Source organism: Pyricularia grisea (genome assembly GCF_004355905.1).
Source record: "Pyricularia grisea strain NI907 chromosome Unknown Pyricularia_grisea_NI907_Scaffold_8, whole genome shotgun sequence".
NCBI classification, from domain to species: domain Eukaryota; kingdom Fungi; phylum Ascomycota; class Sordariomycetes; order Magnaporthales; family Pyriculariaceae; genus Pyricularia; species Pyricularia grisea.
The window spans coordinates 355,286-378,414 of NW_022156721.1; the positions used below are offsets into that span (position 1 = coordinate 355,286).

Consider the following 23,129-nt stretch of genomic DNA (forward strand, 5'->3'; position numbering starts at 1 on the left):
CCAGAATTCGAAACCATACCACCAAATAAATTTATAAAAAAATTATTAATATACAATATAAAGCAAAAAATACCAAAAAAACGATTTATTAACGGAATATTGCGCAAAAACATTTATTTTATCCAATAACGAAAAATTTAAAGGACCCATCGGGAAAGTCGAATCCCAAATAAAATTGGAATCCGAAAAAAGCGATTTTAGGGACATTTTAGGAAGGATTTCGGCCGATCGCCGCCGCTTTTTTTATTTTATCTCCTCGCGTTCCACGCGATCCAATTCCTTTAAATTATTAATTCCGCGAAATATAATTCGCATTATTTTTTTAAACCATATTCGCTTTTATTTTCGGAAACGTTTAATTTTCGCATTAATTTGACGACGCGTTTTTTCCGTAACTTCTATTTCAAATTTTATTCGGGTATATTGGAAACCAATGCTCCGAATTTTCGCGGAAAAAAAACCCAAAATATCGCAATCCGGACGATTAAAACGTAAATACTCCACGCAGCGAAAAAAATCCTAAAACGAAACCGAACATTTGGCCACCTTACGAGACTTACACGAAAAACAAAAAAACATTTCCACCGCAAACGCCAAAAAAAAAAAAAAAAAAGGCAGAACGACGTTCCGTCGATAAACGACTAAATTTCGATTTAGTTATGCGATTGGATATGACGCAGAAAAATTAATAAGGAAGAAACCAGAAAATAAATAACCAGGATTAGGGGAATACAAATTATTTTAAGGCCAAAAAAATTTGGCCAAAGGAGAGGAGATTTGATATTACGACCAAATAATTGGGCCGGCACTAAAAAGGCCAGGTAAGGTTATACCCCTCCTAACGACATTCGCCAAAAGAAATCACCGACCGGCAAAAAAAGGATTACCTAAGGAAGGGAATTACGTAACGCCACGTAATTGCCAAAGAAGTGATTTTAGTGATTTTTTAAGATTATAATAAATTAAAAAAAACGATCTTATTAATTTAATAAAATTAGGAGGATTACATTTGGAACACAATTTATATAAGGCACGTTTATTACCATGTAAATAAATTCGATTTTAGGATTGCTTAGCAGCAATTAAACTTTAATTAACCTTAATATTTATTTAAGACCGATTATAATTTCACCCCAATTATTAAAAATACCCAATTACCCATCCAAACGTTCAATTGCTTCAACCCACTGTATTTTACCATAAGAACAGGTTACCCCGATACCTTGATCGTAACATTAATTTTGGGGTACGTTCCAAATATTAGCAAAATTGGAGTTAATCCGTTTAATCCGGTTATATTATTTAAAATTTTTATTATTATTTGTAAAATGGTTTTTTTATCCGTATTACCTTTTAATTTTTGGGATAAAATGTTAAATATACGCCGTAATGGGGCGTACGCGCGTTTTATTTTTCCTAATATTTTATATATTTTTACAAATACTTTTTCACACGTAATCTTTATTATTTAACGTTATTATAAAATTTTTCTAATGTAAAATCTTTTTTTTAATTATAAGTAATAATATTTGGTGGTCCGAAATATATATAAATTTAAAAAATATTATAATTTAAAGTTTAATCGTATTATTAATAATATATGATATTAATTTACCGTTTAATTATAATGTATTCATTATAATTTAATAATTAAATTAACATTTATTTTTAATGGGAAATTTAAATTTTTGGGAAATTAAATCGTATGTTTAATATTAAGGGTAAATTTTGGTTATTTTTTCCAATATATTTTATCACACGTTTCGGTGGTTTGTTTTTTGTAAAAATTTATATAATTTTTCCGTACGAGGGTGTTTAATCTTAATATAAATTTTAAAAATTTATTCGGTAAAGAATATTACCGTTTTCGCGTGATTAATATTAAAAATAAATATTATTTCTTTTTTTACCATTGGTATTTTGGTACCGTTTTTACGTATAATAATATTATTAATATTATTAAAATACGCTTTTAATTTATTTATATCGTGCAAATAAAAGAAAAATATTTACGCGTTTAAAATATAATAAATAATGGTTTTTAATACGCTTTTTATGGTTATAATACTAATAATTTATTTTATTTTATTTCTTTGCGAATTATATTTCCGTTAATTCTGGTATTTAATTTATACGCGCGCGCGGACTTTCCTTTTAATATACCAATATTTGGTATTTTTTTTTATAAACACGTGCGTGGCCCTTATATTCCACAATTCTTTATAATATATTAAATATTTTAATTGTAAAATATAAGTTAATCCATTTATTATATAAACTTTACAAAATATATTTTTTTATCGCGCGATGGAAAAATACCTGGTTTTGGGAAAATTATACGATTTAATACTGGTTATTTTTATTTTTACTTTTATTATTAATTTTATTAATATTCTCGCGCGGTTAAATTTTATTTGTTTTTTAATTAATTGGAAATTGGTTAAAATTTACACTTTTTTCCGCCCGAAATATTGCACGTTTAATAATATGTTTAACGTGCGTTTTTCCTTTTTTAATATATTTTTAAAATTTGCAACCTGTTACGATTAAGGTATCGGGGTAACCTGTTTTTATGGTAAAATACAGTGGGTTAAAACAACTGAGCGTCTTAACTGGGTGACTGGGTATTCTCAATAACTGGGGTAAAATTATAATCGGTTTCAAATAAATATTAAGGCTAACTAAAGTTTGATTGCTGCTAAACAATCCTAAAATCGAATTTATTTAAATGGTAATAAACGTGTTTTATATAAATTATGTTCCGAATGTGATTATGGTGATTATCCAGTAATCCCAATAATTATTATTGTTATAATTTCCCCTGATTATTTAAGGATCCAAATAATTACCTTTCCTTGGCAATTACGTGGTGTTACGTGATTGGTCCCTTACGTAATCCTGTCTTCTGCCGGTCGGTGTTTCCTCTAACCGAGTGTTGTTAGGAGGGGTGTGACCCCACCTGGCCTTTTCTGGTACCGGCCCAACTGTCTGGTCGTAACATAACGTTTATTTTAAATAAAATTGACAAATTTTAAAATGGTTAAACCGAAAAAATAATTAAACCATTAAAACGAAAACCTATTATTAAACCCTATAAATTTAAAAAAGAAAAACAAAAAAAAACTTATTATTAATTTGGAATTTCGTTAATATAATGGCCAAATTTTTGGTTAACCAATTTTAAAGCGTCCGAAATTAAAATTTTAAAAAATAAAATTTGGATGACGAAATGGCCGAAATTGGGCCAAATTTTCCCGATTTTTAGTTGGGGTAATTTTACCCGAGGGACCAAAAATAGGCTTGGCGATTACGCCACACGTTTAGGCAATATTTACCCTTCGTTTAATTTTGGTAATATCAAATTAGGTAAAATTTAGTTTTGGTACCATCGGTTTAAACAAAATTCACCTTTCGCTCAATTTTGGTAATAGCAGTTCAGAATTATAAATAAGAATGGAAATTCAAAAGGGCAATTTATACGTATGACAATGTTCTGTGAAAGGACTCTAAGCGCTGTAGCTGACAACCCGCTGCAAACCATCCTGGGAAGGTAACAAGTAAAGTGAAAGCGGCCAACTCCTCGAGGGAAAAAAAAGGGACAAGATGCTGCAGGAGGGCAGTCTTTCGAGGGGGAAGGTTGAAAATGACAGCAAACGCGCACAGCTTATCAGGAAGGGCGGATCTGAAAGAGGTCAAGACGTAATTCGTCATAGTCACACAGAATGGAGGAGGTGGAATGCCCCGTTGAAGGGAGCACGGTGTCGCGAGGCGTAATCATAATAAGTGCATAATTTAAAATATCATGAGTGAAACTAGTCATCTATGCTAAGGTGTAATTGAGCCGCAGATATAATTAATCGGCCTTTTCTTTGAGCCATTACTCTAATAAACGCCAGGGCAAAAATCGCCGAGTCTAACCTTTGGCCTCTGGTAAGGTTAGCCCTGGTCAGCGATATATGTACCCCAAAGTGATAGATCGCAGCCGTGATGACAGATCGCATCGCTGACCAGGGCTCACCTTACCAGAGGCCAAAGATTAGACTCGGCGATCTTAGCACCGGAGTCTGTCTCCACCACCTGGCTCATAAGAGCTATTCGTGGTAAGGTTTGACGCTGCTGTGGACTCACTGTAGCAAGCAAAAGGAATGTGGGGGATTCGCTTGCTAAGCACTTGGAAACACTACAATTTTCTTAAGACAGGTCCTGGTAAAAGTCAAAAGCTTGGCGAATTGGCCATGGCGAAAAGCTAATCCTACCAGCTCCATGAGCATGGTAATTGCTATGGTAGGCTAATCACACAACAAAGTTCTCTATAAATAGAATGAAACGAAATTCTGATGAGGCTTCGTAATACGGTATTTGTTTATTGTCCAATGTCGAATCATCAAGGCATATTTAAAAAGTTAAACTCCTTAATAGAACCTTTTTGTTTGAAGTGGGGTGGGCAACGTTTCGAATCGACTCATGTAGGCGATCTACATGACCAGGATAATATAGATGAAAAGACAGCTATTATGTGACGACCTACATATAAAATAGCTGTTCGTCCGTATCCCCCAACGTCTGTCTTACCCCTCAAAATCCCTAGGCCGGTCCAAATATCTTCAAAACAACGTACACAAACCTTCCATATTTTAGCACTCAAAAAGAAAAAAAAATTGTCATGCGGTTTTCAACCCTCAGCGCTTTTTCGTTGGCCACTGCCGGCGTGCACGCCGCTAGTGGCTTTGCATCAAGCTGCCGCATGGACTCTAGCATTTACAGTTTTGTGGCGTTTACCATTTCAACCCAATGTAAAGGATCAGATGGCCAATACAAATCGACCACTTTCGATGTTACTAAGTGTTACAATGTCCAAAAAAGTGGCCAAATTTCATGCGGCGCAGGAGAGTAAGTCGGCGAAACAACAAAAAAAAACCAAAACCATTTATAGCGTGAACAAGAAATGTCTTGCTAACATACAGCTTTTGCTTTTCTAATTTAGTTTATCAGTATGCACTTGCGCAAATAACCCTAACGGTGTTGGTGTTATGAGTTGTCTTTGCCCCACCGATTCAGGGACATCAACCGGGCAACAACAGATAGATTTGAGTAAGTTTCCAGTAACGAAATCACCTAAAATTGTAATTTCTTCTAACGATATCCGCCCACTGGTGAACAGACAAATGTATCGGCAACAATAATGGCAAGCTTTTTTGCTAAACTTCAGCATCAGGGCCATGCTTTAACTGCCGATTCCATGGTTAAGCACAACCTCCCCGTTCTGCTATCAGTTCTGGTCAGGCGATGACAACTGTGGTTTGCTTGGCGCGCGATTCCATGGAAAACTTGAGCTGCCATCGGAACAATGGGATGAAAGGCTTCCAGCCTCCAGGCCAGGGCTCAGGGCTAGATTGCACACATCTCACTAGTCTAGTGATAAAATGTAACACTGGATATATACCACCTTCTTCTTTGAAAGTCACAGGCGTAGAGCCACATGGAGGCATAGGGTCACGACTTTAAGGATACGCATTCCAAAAGCTGCTGCAATTGGGTTTACAAAGCTTAACATCCCACCCGCGGATATATCAACCGCACAGTGTTGTTCTCGTGATTATGGAATTCATATAGAAACTTAGGTTATATGTGAGCATATCGAAGTCTCCGGGCAACTGTCATTCCGTAGCAAGGTCACAGTGAGAGACGGCTTAGTCTATGATAACATTCCTTGTTTAATTCAGAATGAGCTTACGCTCAGCTTTCTGGGCATGGTAACAAAAGACCGCCCCCACACCTGTAAGAGGAGCCAAAAGAGAGAATTTAAATGACATCTTTGGCTAGCGTAGAAATATATAAGGGGCGAGGGTCTGTGTATAAGCATGACATGCTCTAGTGCTGAACTTGGCAATAGCGACTTGCTGGGCTTAGCAGTAAGCACATTGATTTTCCAATGTCATGATGTGCCCGAGACCGACTTGGCGAGAAGCAATACGATTTGGAGTAAAAAATGCAAGAAAAGGTACTGTTGGGCCTAATCGCCTATGCAGCCGAGCCAATAATGAGATTCTGGTGCTTCATAAGCCGAGGCAAGGTTTCTTGTCCATGTTTGAGTCTTAGTACGAACACAAGATGTCAAAAATCTATATAAGTCCTACTACTTTTCCAAGATCGACTCCTTCTTTTCTCACTAGATCTCAACCTCGTGCCTAAAAGTTGATCAGCTCCGCAGCAAAGTCTCCCATTACAGGCGCTCAAAATGCGTTTCATCACCCTTTTCGCTGCGTCTCTCGCTCTGGGCAGTGCAGCTGCCGCCCCCGCAGAAACTTCGCTTGAGGTGTTTGTTGAATCAGCGGGGGAGATGGTTCTCAATCCTGCCATGTACACTACTGAGAACTTTACCGCCTCGGACGGCGAGACTTATGAGATTGTAAGCCACCCTTTCCCAAAGCTCCCAGACACCCGCATCTAGTATTATATCTCAAACCAAGCCAACGCAGCAAACCAAACTAATAAGACGAATCCACCTCTGCCTACAGACCTATCTCTCCGAGCTCCCGGACCTCGAGACCCGCTCGACGCGATCCGCCTTTCAACGCCGCCAACAGTCGAGCGACGACCCGCAGAACCGATGGCGACCTGGCACACGGTTCCGGGACTCGTGCCCCTTTGGGTCCATAAACGACGACACGGGTCCCAACGCCCCGACCACAGGCCGCTGCGCCGCGGTGCGGGACTGGTGCGCCAGCAACCCTGGCAATTGGGCCGTGTTCCCGCAAGACGGTTCCCCGACGCGTTTCTACCCGCTCATTTCGAGCGGCCGGGCCGGCACAACTGCGTGCCACTTTGCGGTGCGGGCTGACGGCGCGCTGACGCAGATCGGCTCCGACGACGTGCGCGACTGGGCCAGGGAGTCTCTCAACCGTTATAGGCGCACTTTCAACGGCGTGGAGCGCGTGCGTTCGTACGGGAGCACTGCGACCTGCATCGGGGTCAGGCCCAGGACTTTGTGGTGGAAGCTCGATACGCTTCAGGGTATTGGTCAGTGAAGGAAGGTCTGCGGGAGTGTCAACTATCCGGAGGATTGGGGTGTGTTGTTATGAGGGAGTTTGCATGATGTGTGATTTATTGACTGGCTTGGTCTCAGTATTTGAGTGGTACCATGTGGTTTCGAGACCGGAAGCCGTTGGCTGGTATTGAAGAGTAAGCTTAGGAAAGTATCAAAGTTACAAATGATATACTCCAAGTGCAAGCAAAGTACAACGTGGTGGCTAGTTCTTCGGAACCGGGCCATCGAATCGACTCATTCTCTGGTCTGTAAAACTGCACCCCTTCCTTATATTACTTCACAGGCAGAACGCCTTGACATACCTATATCACTGTAAGTGTTGAATATATCTGGCGAAATTTTCAAAGACAGCCTGCGAATTAAAGCCTGCCAAAGTCCGCCCACAGGGGCCCACGCCGGCCAAAGTAGGTGGGCCGGGGGGCCCGTGGGTATATTGTAATATTTATTTGGGGGGGGCGGCTGTTACGATCAAGGTATCGGGTAACCTGTTCTTAGGGTAAAGTACAGTGGGTTAAAGCAACTAAGCGTCTAAACTGGGTAACTGGGATTTTCAATAATTGGGGTGAAATTATAATCGATTCCTAAATAAGTAATAAATTAATTGCTGCTAAACAATCCTAAACTAAATTCTATTTACATGGTAATAAACGTGCCTTATATAATTAATATTCCTGGTAATAATATATTCGCTATATCGGATATATTGGTGAACGGTCATATCACTCCTATCACTTATTAAGGATATTATATAATTTTTGGCATTTATTAATTATAACGCCCTTTTTTAATTACGTATGGTTACGTAACCCTTTTTTTATATAAACCTTTTTTTGTCGGTCGGTATTATTTTTGGTTAATTATCGTTAAAAGGGATATAACCCCATTTGGCTTTTTTGGTGCTGGTTTAATTTATTTGGTTATAATATTAGGTTTTTTTTTTTTGGCCAAATCCCTTTGGCCTTAAATAATCTATATTCCCTTAATCTTTGCTCCTGGTTTTTATTTTTTTTTTATTAATTTTTTTGCGCCATATTTAATCGAATTAACAAATTTCGCGGTTGTTCTTCCACCGCTCGTCGCAACGATTTGTTTTTTATACTTTTTTTTTTAGCGGTCGAAATGCCTTTTTATTCTATTTACGAGTCGCAAAGGATTACGAAATACGTTATATCGCCTCGCGATTTTTTTCGTTATATTAAATACGTCCGCCTCGGTCGTTCGCGATATAATATAATGGGTATTTCGCGGGAATAACTTTACCATCTGGTAATCCAATATTCCAAACTAAATACCGACGTCGAAGTTTAAAAATTACGTTTGTTAAAACGGGAGCAAAAATTGGCGGCTAAACGTTAAAAATTTTTACGTTTTAAAAATTAAAAAAAAATATGGTTTAAAAAAATAATGCGGGCGGTTCGTCGTAATATTAATAATTTGGAAAAATTGGATCGGGTGGAACGTAAAAAGGCAAAGCAGGAAAAACGGCGGCGACCAGCCGAAATTCTTTTTAAAATATTTTTGAAATCGTTTTTCCCGGATTCCAATTTTGTTTAAGATTCGATCTTCCTAATAAATCTTTTAAATCCTTTTTTATTGGACGAAATGAATGTTTTCGCGTAATATTTAATTGGTAAATTATCCTGTTTATATATTTCGATTCGTGGTATTTGCTAATTGTTTTTTTATAGGCTCGTTTAATAATGTGGTTTCGAGTTTTAATCGGTTTTTAATTTCTGAAAATGGTAGGTGGTGTTTTTTTAAATCGTCCTTTTTTTTTGGTTAATTTGTTCGCAAATCCAACTCCTGGTAATATTGGCGGAACGGTTTTTGGCAATTTTGGAGGTGGCTAAAAAGTTTCCAAATATTTTTTTCGTGTCCATAATTTTTTTATTTAATAAGGTATTTTATTTTACCGTGATTGCGTTTATGGTCGAATATTCGTTTTATTTCGTAGGTTTTTTATACGTCGACCTCGATTGTTTTTCGTATGTTGGTACCGTAGGGTGCTGGTTTTAATAATAATATGTGGAATATTGGGTAAATTTTTATGGTGTTTGGTAATAATAATTTATAATTGGTATCGCTAATTTTTTTATTAATTTTAAAAAGTCCAAGTTTTTTAAAGTTAAATTTGCTATTTGGTCGTTGTATTTTAATATTGCGTCGAATAAAGTAAACGTTATTTTCCTCCTTAAAAAATGGTCCCTTTATCCAATGTTAATTGGCGTATTTTATTATTTTTTCTCGTACGAACCCTAATTTCTGCTAAAATTCCTTATATAATTATCGTAATTCGTTTATTTATTTATCGGCTCGTAATGCCGTAATGGTTATTTTAGGTTTTCCATATATAATAGGATTAAATTTATAATTGGCATAAAACGGGGTTATTTTGGTATTTTCGTTTTTTAAACTATTATAGGCGAATTATATTATGGGTAATAACCGTACCCAATTATTTTATTTGTGGTTTACGTAGCATTTTAAATATTATTCGAACGTTTAATTAGCTCGTTTTATTTATTCGTTTATCTGGGGGTGGAATACTGTTAATAACTTGTAATTAATTCCTAATTATTCCATTAATAATTTCCAAAATCTTAATGTAAAAAATTTGTTTTTATCGGTAACGATATTTTTTGGTAATCCGTAATTGCTAATAATTATTCGTAAAAATATATAGGCGATTTCTTCAGCGTTGCTGCTTTTTTTATATGGTAAAAAATAAACGTATTTAATAAATTTATCCACTATAATTAATATATTATCGTATTTAATTTTGGTAAATGGTTCTTTTAAAAGTGGTAATTTAACGATAAAATCCATTGTAATAATTTGCCATATTTTATTGGGGGTTGGTAAAGGTTATATAAACCCGTAAAATTTATATTTTGCGAATTTATTTTTGGTATAAAATTCGCAATCCTTAATAGCTTTTCGTACTTTTTATCGTATTTTTTTAAAATTGTAATATTGTTTTAACCGTTTCCATATTTTGGAAATTCCTTAATATCCGTATATTTTGCTTTCGTAAATCTTCCGTATTTCTTCGGGTGTAATCGTTATATTTGTCGTTATAAAACTTCGGTATATTGGTAAAAGGTTTCCGTTTCCGTCTATCGTAAGGATAACGCGTATTTCCTTTGGTATTATGTTTTCGTGATCTGGTTTTCGGCTAAGGGCATTGGCCCTGCCGTTTTTTATTTTTTTCCGGTATACGATTTTAAAATGGAATTTTAATAGGAATTTTAATTATTGGATTTGTCGTTTATTTAATATTTTATTGGTGGTAAAATGGGTTAGGTTTTTGTAATCCGTATAAACTAATATTTCGTATTTAATTTCGGATAATTGTGGTTTTTATTTTTCGAATATTCGAATAATAGCCATAAATTTTTTATCGTAAATTTAATAATTAAATTCTGGCCCGTGTAATTTCTGGGAAAAAAAGGCGTAAAAATGCAATTTTCCTTTTTTATCTCGTTGGTTAAATTGTTCTCCGATTACGTAATCGGATACGTCGGTTTCGATTTCGAAAAGTTTCGTTAGGTCTGGTATTTTAAAAATCGGTTTTCGTACCATTACGTCCCGCAGCTATTTAAAAGCCCGTTATATTTATTCCGTTTATTGGAATTTTAAGTCTTTTTTAATTATATTGGTTAATGGGGTGGCGATCGCGCCGTATTTTTTAATAAATTTTCTGTAAAAGTTCACGAATCCGAAAAAGGTTCGAACGTTTTTTACGTTTTGCGGTTAAAGCCATTTTTTTATTATTTGAATTTTCGATTCTTCCATCCTAATTTTTCCAAAAGCGATGATATATCCTAAAAAATTAATTTGCTTGCTGTAAAAAATGTATTTGTCGGGTTTAATTAAAAATTTGGCGTTTTGTAGTTTTTGTAAAATTATATGGAAATATTCCTTGTATTTTTCCAACGTTTTGGAAAAAACGAGGATATTATCCAGGTAAATAACGACGAAAATGTTTAAATATTTTCGGAAAACGTGGTTAATTATAATTTGGAAGGTTACCGGGGCGTTAATAAGGCCGAAAGGCATTATTAGGTATTCGTAATATTTTCGCCTAATACGAAACGCGGTTTTCCACTTTTCGCCTTTCTTTATACGGATTAGGTTATATATTCCTTTAAAATTTAATATCGTAAATTATTTCGTTTAGTAAAATATATTTCGAAATTTTATTATTAGCGGAAACGGATAGTAATTTTTTATGGTAATATCGTTTAATTGTTTATAATCCACGTATAATTGTAATTTTCCGTTTTTTTTTAGTACGAAAAGAATTGGGTATCCTGCTGGTAACGTCGATGGTCTAATATACCCTTTTTTAAAATTTTTTGCGAAATATTCGTTTAATATTTCCATTTATGTCGGGTTTAACCCGTATATTTTATGGAATTTTGGCTGGGTTTTTTTTTTAATGGTATTTCGTGGTCGAATGGACTGTGTTCGGATAATCTTATTTCAAATTTTGGGCTAAATAATCGGGTATACATCTAATATTTTTTTGGGATTTTGCCGTTTTTGGCTGGTTTATCCGTAATTGGTATTATATAATTGGATCGGTTTTGGTTTATAAATAATCGTTTTTTTTCCGATATTAGCTCCGGGGTTGGTCGTCCTCCCTGTAAATACGCCATTTGTTTTATTTGGTTTTTCCGTGCCTTACGCTTCCTGTATAAATTTTTCCAAATTAAAGGTCGTTTAATAATTAGGTATTTTTCCCATTAGATTTGGCCGGTTATCCAATTTATTTTGGGGTTGTTTTTTTTAAACCAAGGAATTTCTAAAATTATATTTTTATCCCTTATTTCCGTAATATCCAAAATAATTTATTCCTTTCGTTTATAATTTTCCATTTAAAGGTATACAATTTTTGTTTCGATAATACCGTTCCCGTATAAAATTGTTTTTTTTTCCACGGTTTACAATTGGTATGGTTTTTTTTTATCGCCAAAATATTCGTCGTTCCGTTACGACTTTTAATAATATATAATTACTTTATATTTTACTGTCGAAAAATGCTCGTATGGGTTTTTTATCGAATCGTATGTGGAAAAATATATATTTATATTTTGTTACCGTATTTTACGTAACGTTTAGGGTTTTTCGTTTCGTTTTTATTATTTCTACCTTCCGGTACCCTGTACCGTTTGGCTACCTTAATTTTTTGGCTTGTTGGACTTGCGTCGTAAATCTTTATTTTTTTTGTTTTTGGGTACGAGGCTGCTTTTCGTTATTACCTTGTCGAAGGAATATTTGCCTGGTGCGGATATTCTACGTACGCTCGTGGGTATTTATTTGTTTTTTATTTTCGGGTCTTATACGATTTTGGTTATGGGAACGGGTATTTAATATCGTTATTTTCGTACGTACTAATCCTATATTTTGGCTAATATGTAAATTTTATATATATTACGTATATATTCGTACTATGGGAAATTTAATTGGTTGCAATATATTATAGGGTATTCGTTATTTAGCGTAAAATTAATTACTGGCTCGTTTCGGAATCTAATTTTAATTTCCCAATTGGGTAAATTTTAAATCGTATAAATTTGGTTAATTCCGGTAATTAATTGTCGTCGAAGGAAAAAATTGTGGTAAATTTTCTTATTTATGTGGATTCCGCAATTATTTCGGAAATATTTAGCCCAAAAAATTTAAAGGTATTTTGGGTATTTAATATTAAATATCGGGTGGTTTTTAAACGTGGGATCCGGGTTTCTTAAAGGATTTTATTTTTATTACATTAAATTATATCCTGGAAATTGGATTAATTAATCGTTTCGATATAAATTAATTTGTTTTTTATCGTATTTGTAAAAATCGTTAACTTCTTCCGCGTTATAACGGCTTAATATTATTTTTTTTTCGTCGTTTAATTTTTCGTTTAAAATATTATTGGAAAATTTTTTTGTCGAAAGTTGGTTGGTTATTTTAATATGGTGGGTTTGTCCCAATGGTTCCGTATCCGAATTTTTTAAAAAATTCGAATCGGTAAATTCGGGTAAAATGGCGTTTTATCGATATAAATTAATTGGTGGCCTTATTCCTGTAGGTATTCGGCTTTCCACTGCCAATATTCGGGTGCCTCGTAATTTTTAAAAATACCATCCTACGTCCATTTTAAAATTATTATAAATTATATAATTATTATCGTAATAGGTGGTCCAATTTATTAAATTGTATTGGTCGGGTTATATTTGTTAATGGTTAATGGCGTTAAATCCTCGTGGTTTTTCGGGCTTGCCTTTAAAATCGATGGTAAAATCAGGGGCATTATTCTAACTCCCAAAGCAATTTCTCGCGATATGCCCTATTTTATCGCATTTAAAGCATTTGCCATTTTTGGAATCCTTGCGGGGCTTTTTATATTGTATAACATTAAGGTCCATTGGTCCACTATAAATATCATATACTATATTATAAATTTGGGGTGCCATATAACGGGGTTATTACCATTTACCGTTATTTTTATAATATGTCGGTTAGAAATGTTGGTATTTGCGTCCCGTGTTGGCTTATCGAATTAAAGTAACGAATATTCGCTATCCGCCTTATTTCTTTTATCGGCGTTCGTAAATCCGGTTATTAAATTTAATAGCAAATTTAACGTATTCGAAAAAATCCTCGGGTCGGTCGAATTTGGATATTTCGTTTTTCATTTTTAACTTTAATTTTTAATAAAATTAAAAGATTTTAATTTTTTCGGTTATATCCAGCCTTATCGCCAATCTTTTAAATTCGGCTGTATAAACAAAGGTTAATTTGGTTTATCGCAAATCGGCCAAATCTCGTTCGGTTTATCGTTTTTTATCGGGTTCTTGGAATAAGGAATGGAGAATACGTTCGTACCCTGCGAAGGTTAAAAAAATATCGGTAATTTTTTAACGTCGTTTTTCGGGGGGTATATTAAGCCATTTTTGTAATAAAAATTCGAACCAAAATAAGGTTTATTTTCGGAGGAAAATGGCCGCGTGTACCACCTTTTTTATTTCACTGCGGAAAATTTCCAAATAAAACGTTTAGTAAATGCGTACTTATACGAAATACCTTTTAAATTATCCGGATGTGCCATCGAACGTGGTTAAGGGGTTAAATTTAAATTTTTCGCGCCCGTTAAAAGGGGTTAAAGTAATATTAACGCTGGTTCGGAAAATTTGGAATTCCTTTTAAAATTGGATCGCGCGGAGCGTCTATTCGCGGAATTTTTTATTGGTTTAATTAACCTGTTTGCGGAGCTGGTTTTCCTCGTTTTTATTATCGTTATCGTCCTTTGGTCGAATAGGGGTTTTTTGGGCCGTTTTGCCGGTTGTAATAGGGGTGTTGGGGGTATTGTTTTTGGAGGTTTGGAAAAATATATTGTCGAATATTGCTCGGTATGCTTTAAAGCAAAATATTAAACAAAAGTAATTAAAATATTACGATTAAAATATCGGGTAACCTGTTTTTAAGGTAAAATACAGTGGGTTGAAACAATTAAACGTTTAAATTGGGTAATTGGGATTTTTAATAATTGGGGTGAAATTATAATCGATTCCTAAATAGGTAATAAATTAATTATTATTAAATAATCCTAAACTAAATTTTATTTACATGGTAATAAGCGTGCCTTATATAATTAATATTTCTGGTAGTAATATATTCGCTATATCGGATATATTGGTAAACGGTTATATTATTTTTATTATTTGCTAAGGGTGCTATGTGGTTTTTGGCATTTATTAATTATAACGCCCTTTTTTGGTCACGTGTGGTTACGTGACCCTTTTCTTATATAATCCTTTTTTTGTCGGTCGGTACCATCCTTGGTTAATTGTCGTCAGGAGGGATGTAACCCCACCTGGCCTCCTTGGTGCTGGCCCAACTTGTTTGGTCGTAACAGCGGCCCAAATTTGAACGCGGGGTTTTTTTTTTAACTGCCCCCGGCCCTGATGAAAACCCGGAAATATATAAATATTTTAAATTTTGTATTTGTAAGATTCCAAATAAAATTATATTATCCGTCCAAATATTTACGTTACGACCGAAATTATAAAGAAATTATTTAAATATTATGTTTAACGGTTTTTAAAATACGTTATTTAAAAATTTAACCGTTATTTCCCGTCGTTATTTATTAATTAACGCGTATAAAAATCATATTTCTGATAAAATAATTATTATTATTATTATTGGGTGTATAGCTTACGTTAATTTAATTTTCGTTTTAAAAGGTAATAAAATCGTTTAACGTTATAATTGGTTCTTTATTATAACCTTTTCTCCAATGCGAAAATTTAATTATATTAATAAATACGTCCTTATTCTTATTTCTTTTTTTATTTTTATTTCGTCTTATATAATCGACAAACACCACCTTTTGGGAGCCTTTTTAAAGTGTAAAAATGTATAAGAAATATAATATGGCCATTTAATTTACAATGTTTACACCGTTTTAACTCGTTTTTATTTTTTTTATTGGACTCTTTATTAACCTTGTTTTTATCGCTTTTATACTTATTATTTTATTTATTTGTTTTTCTGCTTACGTATAATTAATATTATTTTATTTTCCTGCCCCCGGTATTTGTTCAAAATATTATTGAATAAATTATCCATTTTATATTTATTTCAATTATTACGTAAACTTTGGTTTATATTTTGGGCAATTAAACTTTTAAACTTTGAATTAATATATAATTTATTTTTATTTAAACACCCTCTAATAATATTAAACGCGTTTAACGTAGCCGTAAAAGTTCCCTTAATAAAAAATAATCCGAAATAAAACCTTTTAAATTATAAATTATTTTTAATTTATCCCAAACTTATATACCGTAACGCGATTTTAATATGTAAACCGGCCCACTTTTTCATAATATATTTATAACGGCCAGGGCTTATAAATTTTTTATATTCGTCCATTAAAAACGGGTATTAGAATATTTTTTGGTATTATTATTTAAAATAATACCGTTATTATCAACATTATTATTTCCTTTAATTATACCTAGAAAACCTTTAAACTCCAAGGCGGTTTAAATATAAATAGCCCAAATAAAGTAATTATCGGTACCGGTAAATTAAATTATAAGAAGTCTGTCGAAAACGGTTATTTTGTACTTATTTGTCGGTTATTTTAATAATAGCTGGGTTTAAAATTATATGGATGGTATTGTTAAACGCTTTATACACAGGGCTGTTTAATAGTATAAAAACTATAATAATATCGCTCGAATTAATTATAAATTAAATAATTAAAAATAAGGTAATATAAGTGGTAAAAATTAAAAATAACTTTTAACAAATACGTCGAAATAATATCGTAGAAATAATTACACCGTTATACAAATTTTGAATAGGGTTATGGTGAGTATATGGGTTAATTTAATCCAAAATAAATATATGGTATAATTTAATGGATGAAATCGTTCCTCGTTATAAAATTAAATAAATTATTCCGGGCTTATAATTCTTAAAAAAGGTTACGAAGTAATTTCAAGGTTTTAAAACTGCAAATTGCTTGTAGGGATAATTAAGCCGCACAATGGAAAATAACCGTCTGCCAACGGATGATAAAAATTTGTATTATTTATATAATTAATTACATTATTAATTCTTTAATTATTAGAATTAATAGTGTATAGAATTTTGGAATTAAATACGTGTACCGATTTTATAACATAATATCTTCAATTTAAATTACCGAAAATGCGGGGTAAAACCACCTGATTAATTTTGCCACGCGGGCCTGCTTATAATTATTTATTTAAATAACTTTGTTACATTTATATAAAAATAGGATAATAACGGGAATCGAATTTATACATTTTATATAATTATTATATTTATTATTTTACGAGTTATACCATTAAATTATATTATAAATTTACTTTATTTGTTTTATATAAACAAAACGTAATATTAAAAACTTTGTATATATATATTTGGTTTATTTATTTTATTTGTTTATTTATTTACTTTTAATGCAGTGTAACCTTATAAAATCGGCTTTTGTCCTTTAATTTTATCGTCCAAAATAATATATACTTCCTTTAAAAAAGCATTTATTTTATTCCATATATTTTTAAATATTTTAGTTAAGCTCGGATTAATTTAATCGCTGGAAATTTATAATAGTGGAATATATTTGCAAGTATTAACTATTATACGTTGTGGTTTTCATATTATTTTTTCGTGTGAAAATATTATAATATAATTTTATTAATCCTTTTTAAAATTTAAATAAACTTTATTTTTATTGGAATTTTATTTCGGTGTAGATTCCGTATAACCTTTAAGATTTTAATTCGCGGAAGGGGTAATTTAAATAATTTCTTTCAAAATATAAGTTGGATTTTTATTTTTATTAATTATTTATTTTTTCCTGTTTAACTTTTCAAATAAAATAACGTTATACGATTTTGAATAACTTTTAAATTTCTTTTTAAATTAATATATTATAAAAACCGAAATGGGTTTATATTTATTTGTTAAAATATTTTCAACTTACAATTAATAGTTTATTTCCCTTTTTACCGGGTTAAATTAATTAATAATTTCAAACATTTATATTTTTTTCAAATCACGGAAATTTTTTCAAAATCTTTCAAAAGTTTGTAAAAATATTATAAAGGAATTTTACGTTAATTCGCTTTTTTAAAAATACAAATAATTCTAAATCTAACAAAATTATATTAAAACTAATTTTTACTCTATTATAACGTTCGTTGTAAATTTATAACTCGGTTATCACGTTTATTTTATATAATTTATAAAATAATTTGCTTAAATTATAAAGTTTAAAGGCTTTAAATTTATTAAAACGGTTATTGGGCTTTTGACGTAACGTCCGTAAATAATATTATACGTGTAATAAATGTTTTTTAACAATACATTACGGCTTTAATAATATTAAACATAGGATATTTTGGTGGCTTTAAATATCTGTAAAATAACGATATTAATATTCTATCCCTTTATTTTAATGTTTAATATTATTTAAAAAATATTGATTAATAATAATAAACCTCTCATTATATTAATTATCTAGCAAATATTATTATAAAATCACGTAAATAATTGGGGTAAATCTTATTTAACAGTTTAAAAAAAGTCCTTATTTTCTTTCATTTTATACCATTATTTAAGCAAATAAATTACATATAATTAGCCCATACGGCCAAACCCGTAACTTATTATTTAATTAGTAAATTAAACGTATAAGCTCCTATTTTAATAATATTAATAATAATATATTAGTAAAATTATATTACAAAGGTCGTAAATTTAATTCACGGTGTGTGCGTATAATGTATACTTAATAAATTGTAAATATAAATTATTGTAAATATTTGGGTAGTAAAAATATCAATAAAAAGCTTTAAAGAAATTATATAAATATAAATAAGGGTGGGTTTATAGACGTAAATAAGTTTTAAAATTCGTATAATAAAATATTAATATAAAAAAATAAATAAATTAATTCCTTTTTTTTTAATATTTAACAATTTAAACTGGGCTTATAATCTGTAAAAAATATAATAATAATAAGAAAGTACTTTTGAAGTGAATTTTCTACTATTATTAGCGGGTTATTACGCCCTCTTTATATAGTAAAGTATATTTATTTTAAACAAACTATTATTTATATAATTTATAAAGCTTAACATATTGGTAAATTATTTAACGCCCTTTTATAGTAAATAATGTAAATATAATACGCATTATATTAGAATAAGGATTTATGCGTTTAATTTATAAATTAAATAATAAATCACGGGTTTGGCCGCACGGGCTAATAACACGTGATTCACCTACTTAAATAATGGTATAAATCGAAAAGGATATTTAAAAACTGTTTTTTTAACTTTTAAATCAAATATAAATAATATATTTACGTGATTTTACAATAACGTTTATTAATCGACTAATATAACGAAAGGCCTATTAATATATAACTGAAATTTTATTTTAATAATATATGGTAAAATAAAATATTATTATTCGAGGTAATATTTTATTAATATAATAATATTTATAAATAACGTATGGTATATTAATATCATATTTCTACTTATTAAAGCCTGTTATTTAAATTTATATATAAATTAATATTCACCAATTTATCTTCCCGCGTTTTTATATTAAATCTTTTTAATCTTTGGTATAAGTTTCTAATTTTTTAAAGATATATTTTTCAAATTCGTTTTCGCTAGGAGTTTTATATATTTTCGGGATTCTAAATAATATAAGCGGTATATATAAATTTATTATATTAATATTCGATGTAATTATATTTGTCGTTTAAAATAACGGTTCGAAATTGGGGTTTAATTAACGGTATAATCCGGGTGGTACACGGTTTAAAAAATTTAAATTATCATAATTTACAAATTTAAAACGTTTTAATTTACGGTATTTATAAATATAAATTTTTTTCGTTATTAATTCCAAATATAACGTTGGTTAAATAAACTAATAATTTAAATATTTTTAATTAATTTGCTTATATTATATATGCATATAAATAATATTTACTATTTATTTATAATTATTTACCATGTAATAAGAATTTATTAAAGTTTCTGCTACGTGTTTCAAAATTACATGAGTGTATACGTTTTTTACCCACTCGCATATTTGGTTATAAATAAATAATATGAACGATTTTTTATTTTCACATTTGATTTAACCCACCCGGTGCCATTATTAAAAAATACGTTTAGCAACTTCTCTCGACCCAAACTTGTTTAGCCTTATTCTAACCCTGGCCCAGTTAAAAAACGTAATACGTGTAAAAAACCGCGACCGCGAGCCAGAATATTAAAAAAATTAAAACTAAATATTCATTTTTTATCCCAAAAATAAAAGGTTAAATTAAATTAAAATAAAAATCAATTTTAATAAAAACCGAAAGTAAATATTTGCAAAAAGTTTGTTATTAAGCATTTTAATACAATTTGAATTTAAACTCATTTTACTATTTACATGTTATTTTATCAAAATATTAACGAAAAACTTGTTTATAACACCATTTCTAAAGTTTTATTTAGCAAGAAAAAAAATCTAACGCCGGATAAATTATACGTGGCGAATATTAAAAATAGGCTATTTGTTTAGACCAAAAAATATCCGTTCTCTTTAATTAATCAAATTCGGGAATAAATTAAACGTTTTTGCCAAAACACCCCAAATATTTCGGCTTGATTTGCAAAAAAAACTCCAATTTGCGACCTCGTTAAAACCTTTTTAACGAAAATATTATTTTAACGTTTTTTATTTCCAAACCTCCGAACCCTTTATTTTACATTATAATATATCGCCAACGTCGCCGCAAAAATATTTGTTCAAATTTTTTTTATTATGCCTTAAAACGGTAATAAAAATAACGGGGGCGATTATTTTTCCAATTTTATTGTTGGAAACAATTCGTTTAAAAACGTAAACACCTTAATATTTATACGCTGTTAACTTTATTAACCAGTTTCGGCGTTAATAAATACCCCAATAAATACCGCGTCGCTAATATTTTCACCTGCTTTTTCCGAGGGTAAATTTATATATAATTAAAACCAGTTATAATTAACCAAAATTTATAATAACCAAAAAGAAAATACCATACGCCGGTTTTTTACCAAAATAATAATTAATTTTGTAAAAATAAAAAATTAAAATTTAAATTTTATTAAGCAGCAATTTTATCAATTTTGGAATTTGCGCCCATTAACTTTTTTTCCGTACCTTACATATTATTACAAATTTATAATAACGATTATATTATATTTTAATTAATAAAATTTTGGTTTGGTAATACCGGTTGTGGTAAGTTAAATTATGGTCGGCCGACAAAAACAAAACGCAAAATATTGAAATAATAATAATTATTGTATTTGGGTTAAAATCCCCAATTAAATAAATCCTCGGGCGATCCGGGTGCCTAATTTTTAAAGCTTTTGTAAATCCACAAACCCCCTTTTTTTATAATGGAACGAATTACAAACAGTTTTTTTTGTACGTTAAAAATATATAAAAATTATTACAATAATTTATATTATTCGTTTATCGCGATTTTAAATTCCTATGCGTAAAAAAGGTTTAAAAATATAAAAAAACCGCAAAAACGATATCAAATTATTTTAATTATAAAATAATATTAAAAGGCGAAATTACCGATGTATTTTTAAAAGGTATTTGGTTTATTGGGTATTTTGGCAGCGGTTAAAATTTTTCGGGTGCGCGATTTTGTTTCGCGCCTATTACACTTTAATTTTTATTTTCCTTTTTTATCGTGGTTATATAATTTCCTATTATCGCTAAAATATATATTTTAGCAAATTTAAATCGGTTGTTTATATTTTATTAAAATGCGCCAAATATATTATTGGTTAAATAATCGTTATAAAAATTAAATTTAGCGTTTCCGCGACATTTTTCTACGAAAAACACAATAACGCCGACACAATTAACAGTAATAAAAACATAGATTTATTCGTTTAATCGGCGTTTATAATGTCGTAATAACGTTTTTACCCAAAGGCCGTATAAATATTAATTCCGCGGCGAGCGTAATCGGAGATATGGCCCGTAATTTCCCGAACCTGCGTTTTGTTATAATAATTAAAATTAGCTGTAAAATTCCAACCGTATATAATAATATTCGGTTTGGCGACGTTATTGTAAATATTTCCGGAAATAAACAAGGCGGTATTCGACATTACGATTTTGGGGTTTTCAAACAAAACGCCGGTTTTAAAAAATACGGCCATTTAAATGGACCGCAAATAAAAATCCTTAATATAATTCCCTGTTTCCAAACTAAATATACCAAACGCGGTTATAATTTCGAAAAACGTATTACCGCGAACCTAAACCAAAATTTTCGCATAAAAAAGCAAATATTCCCGCCCGAAGGCCGATATTTTATCCAAACCGGATTACGAATATCCGATAAGCAAAAACGTTAATTTGTACAGTATTATTTATTTTCCGTAATCGATTTTGGAAAGGATTAAACGTAACAAAAATAATTTTATTCGAATTTATTACGGAATTATTATCTCGGGAAACCGAAAAATTAAGGACGTTTTTTATTAAAATAAATACGCGGAAAAAGCAAATATATTATATTTAAAATAAAGGCAGCCGGTATTTTAAACCGTTCCCCATATTTAATAATCCGAAACATTTGCAATTATACCAACACTTATATTAATAAAAGTTGGTAAAGGTTTATCGTTATAGCTGTTATAACGTATACATATAATCTTTTAAACAATCTTCCACCCAAGGTTATAAAGGCGGAAAAGCACTTAATCGAGGTGATTAATTAACGTTAATATTATACCCCCAAAAATGGGCATAACCAATTAATTCCAACCTTTAACCTTATTAATAATTAATATAAAAATGTTTATTAATATATTAGTATTAAATACGTGAAAGTTTTGGTTTCCAATTACATAAAACGTCGAATAAGCAGTACCCAAAATCGAAAAATTAACCGCGATATTATTTTTACGAAATTACCAACCGTAAAAGGCGTTATATTCGATAACCACGCGAACGAACACAATTCCACCTACCACCCAAACACCCGCGTGGACTTTTTCGACGATATTTATAAATGGATTAAAAACCCCGACGGGAACCACATTTTTTATTTGCGCGGCATGGCCGGAACTGGCAAATCGACCATTTTTCGGACGGTAACCAAAAAGGTATCCGAAACCAAAATACCCATAACCAGTTTTTTTTTTTTTTTTAAAAAAGGCGAAAATAACCGCGGTAAAACCGCCAGGTTTTTTACCACCATAATCGACCAATTTGTCCGTCACTATTAACTGCCGGATTTGGTATTCCATATTTATAACGCAATCGAAAATAATCCAAATATCGCCGATAAAATTATAAAAAAACAGTTCGAAAAACTTTATTTTAAGCCGTTAAACAAATATAACGGCGCCAATTTCCGACCGCTCTTTATAATGGTAAACACCCTTGAAAATATAATTAAAAAAATGTAATTATTTTTATTCGTCTTTTTCCCAAAATTAAGGAAATTAAATTTTATTAT

At 31.1% G+C, this 23,129-nt stretch overlaps 4 protein-coding genes across 4 annotated transcripts; all 4 read left to right on the forward strand.

Annotated features, from left to right (window-relative positions):
* Window positions 1-4,663: 4,663 nt before the first annotated feature.
* On the forward strand, window positions 4,664-5,333 carry PgNI_11985 (uncharacterized protein; the record flags this gene model as incomplete). The annotated part of the gene is made up of 3 exons (XM_031131943.1): window positions 4,664-4,890; window positions 4,985-5,091; window positions 5,162-5,333. 3 exons carry the CDS (start codon window positions 4,664-4,666, stop codon window positions 5,200-5,202), a joined length of 375 nt encoding a protein of 124 aa, XP_030977276.1. The 3' UTR covers window positions 5,203-5,333.
* An 867-nt stretch (window positions 5,334-6,200) lies between these two features.
* PgNI_11986 (uncharacterized protein) lies at window positions 6,201-7,173 on the forward strand. The gene is made up of 2 exons (XM_031131944.1): window positions 6,201-6,409; window positions 6,519-7,173. The coding sequence occupies exons 1-2, from the start codon at window positions 6,239-6,241 to the stop codon at window positions 7,026-7,028; spliced, it is 681 nt and encodes a 226-aa protein (XP_030977277.1). The 5' UTR covers window positions 6,201-6,238; the 3' UTR covers window positions 7,029-7,173.
* A 13,368-nt stretch (window positions 7,174-20,541) lies between these two features.
* On the forward strand, window positions 20,542-22,020 carry PgNI_11987 (uncharacterized protein; the record flags this gene model as incomplete). The annotated part of the gene is made up of 2 exons (XM_031131945.1): window positions 20,542-20,606; window positions 21,540-22,020. Coding segments are annotated over 2 exons (546 nt in total), but the record flags the coding sequence as incomplete, so codon positions are not given.
* Window positions 22,021-22,462: 442 nt separating this feature from the next.
* PgNI_11988 (uncharacterized protein) lies at window positions 22,463-22,896 on the forward strand (the record flags this gene model as incomplete). Its single annotated transcript, XM_031131946.1, has 3 exons — window positions 22,463-22,491; window positions 22,536-22,801; window positions 22,826-22,896. 3 exons carry the CDS (start codon window positions 22,463-22,465, stop codon window positions 22,894-22,896), a joined length of 366 nt encoding a protein of 121 aa, XP_030977273.1.
* Between the last annotated feature and the right edge of the window lie 233 nt (window positions 22,897-23,129).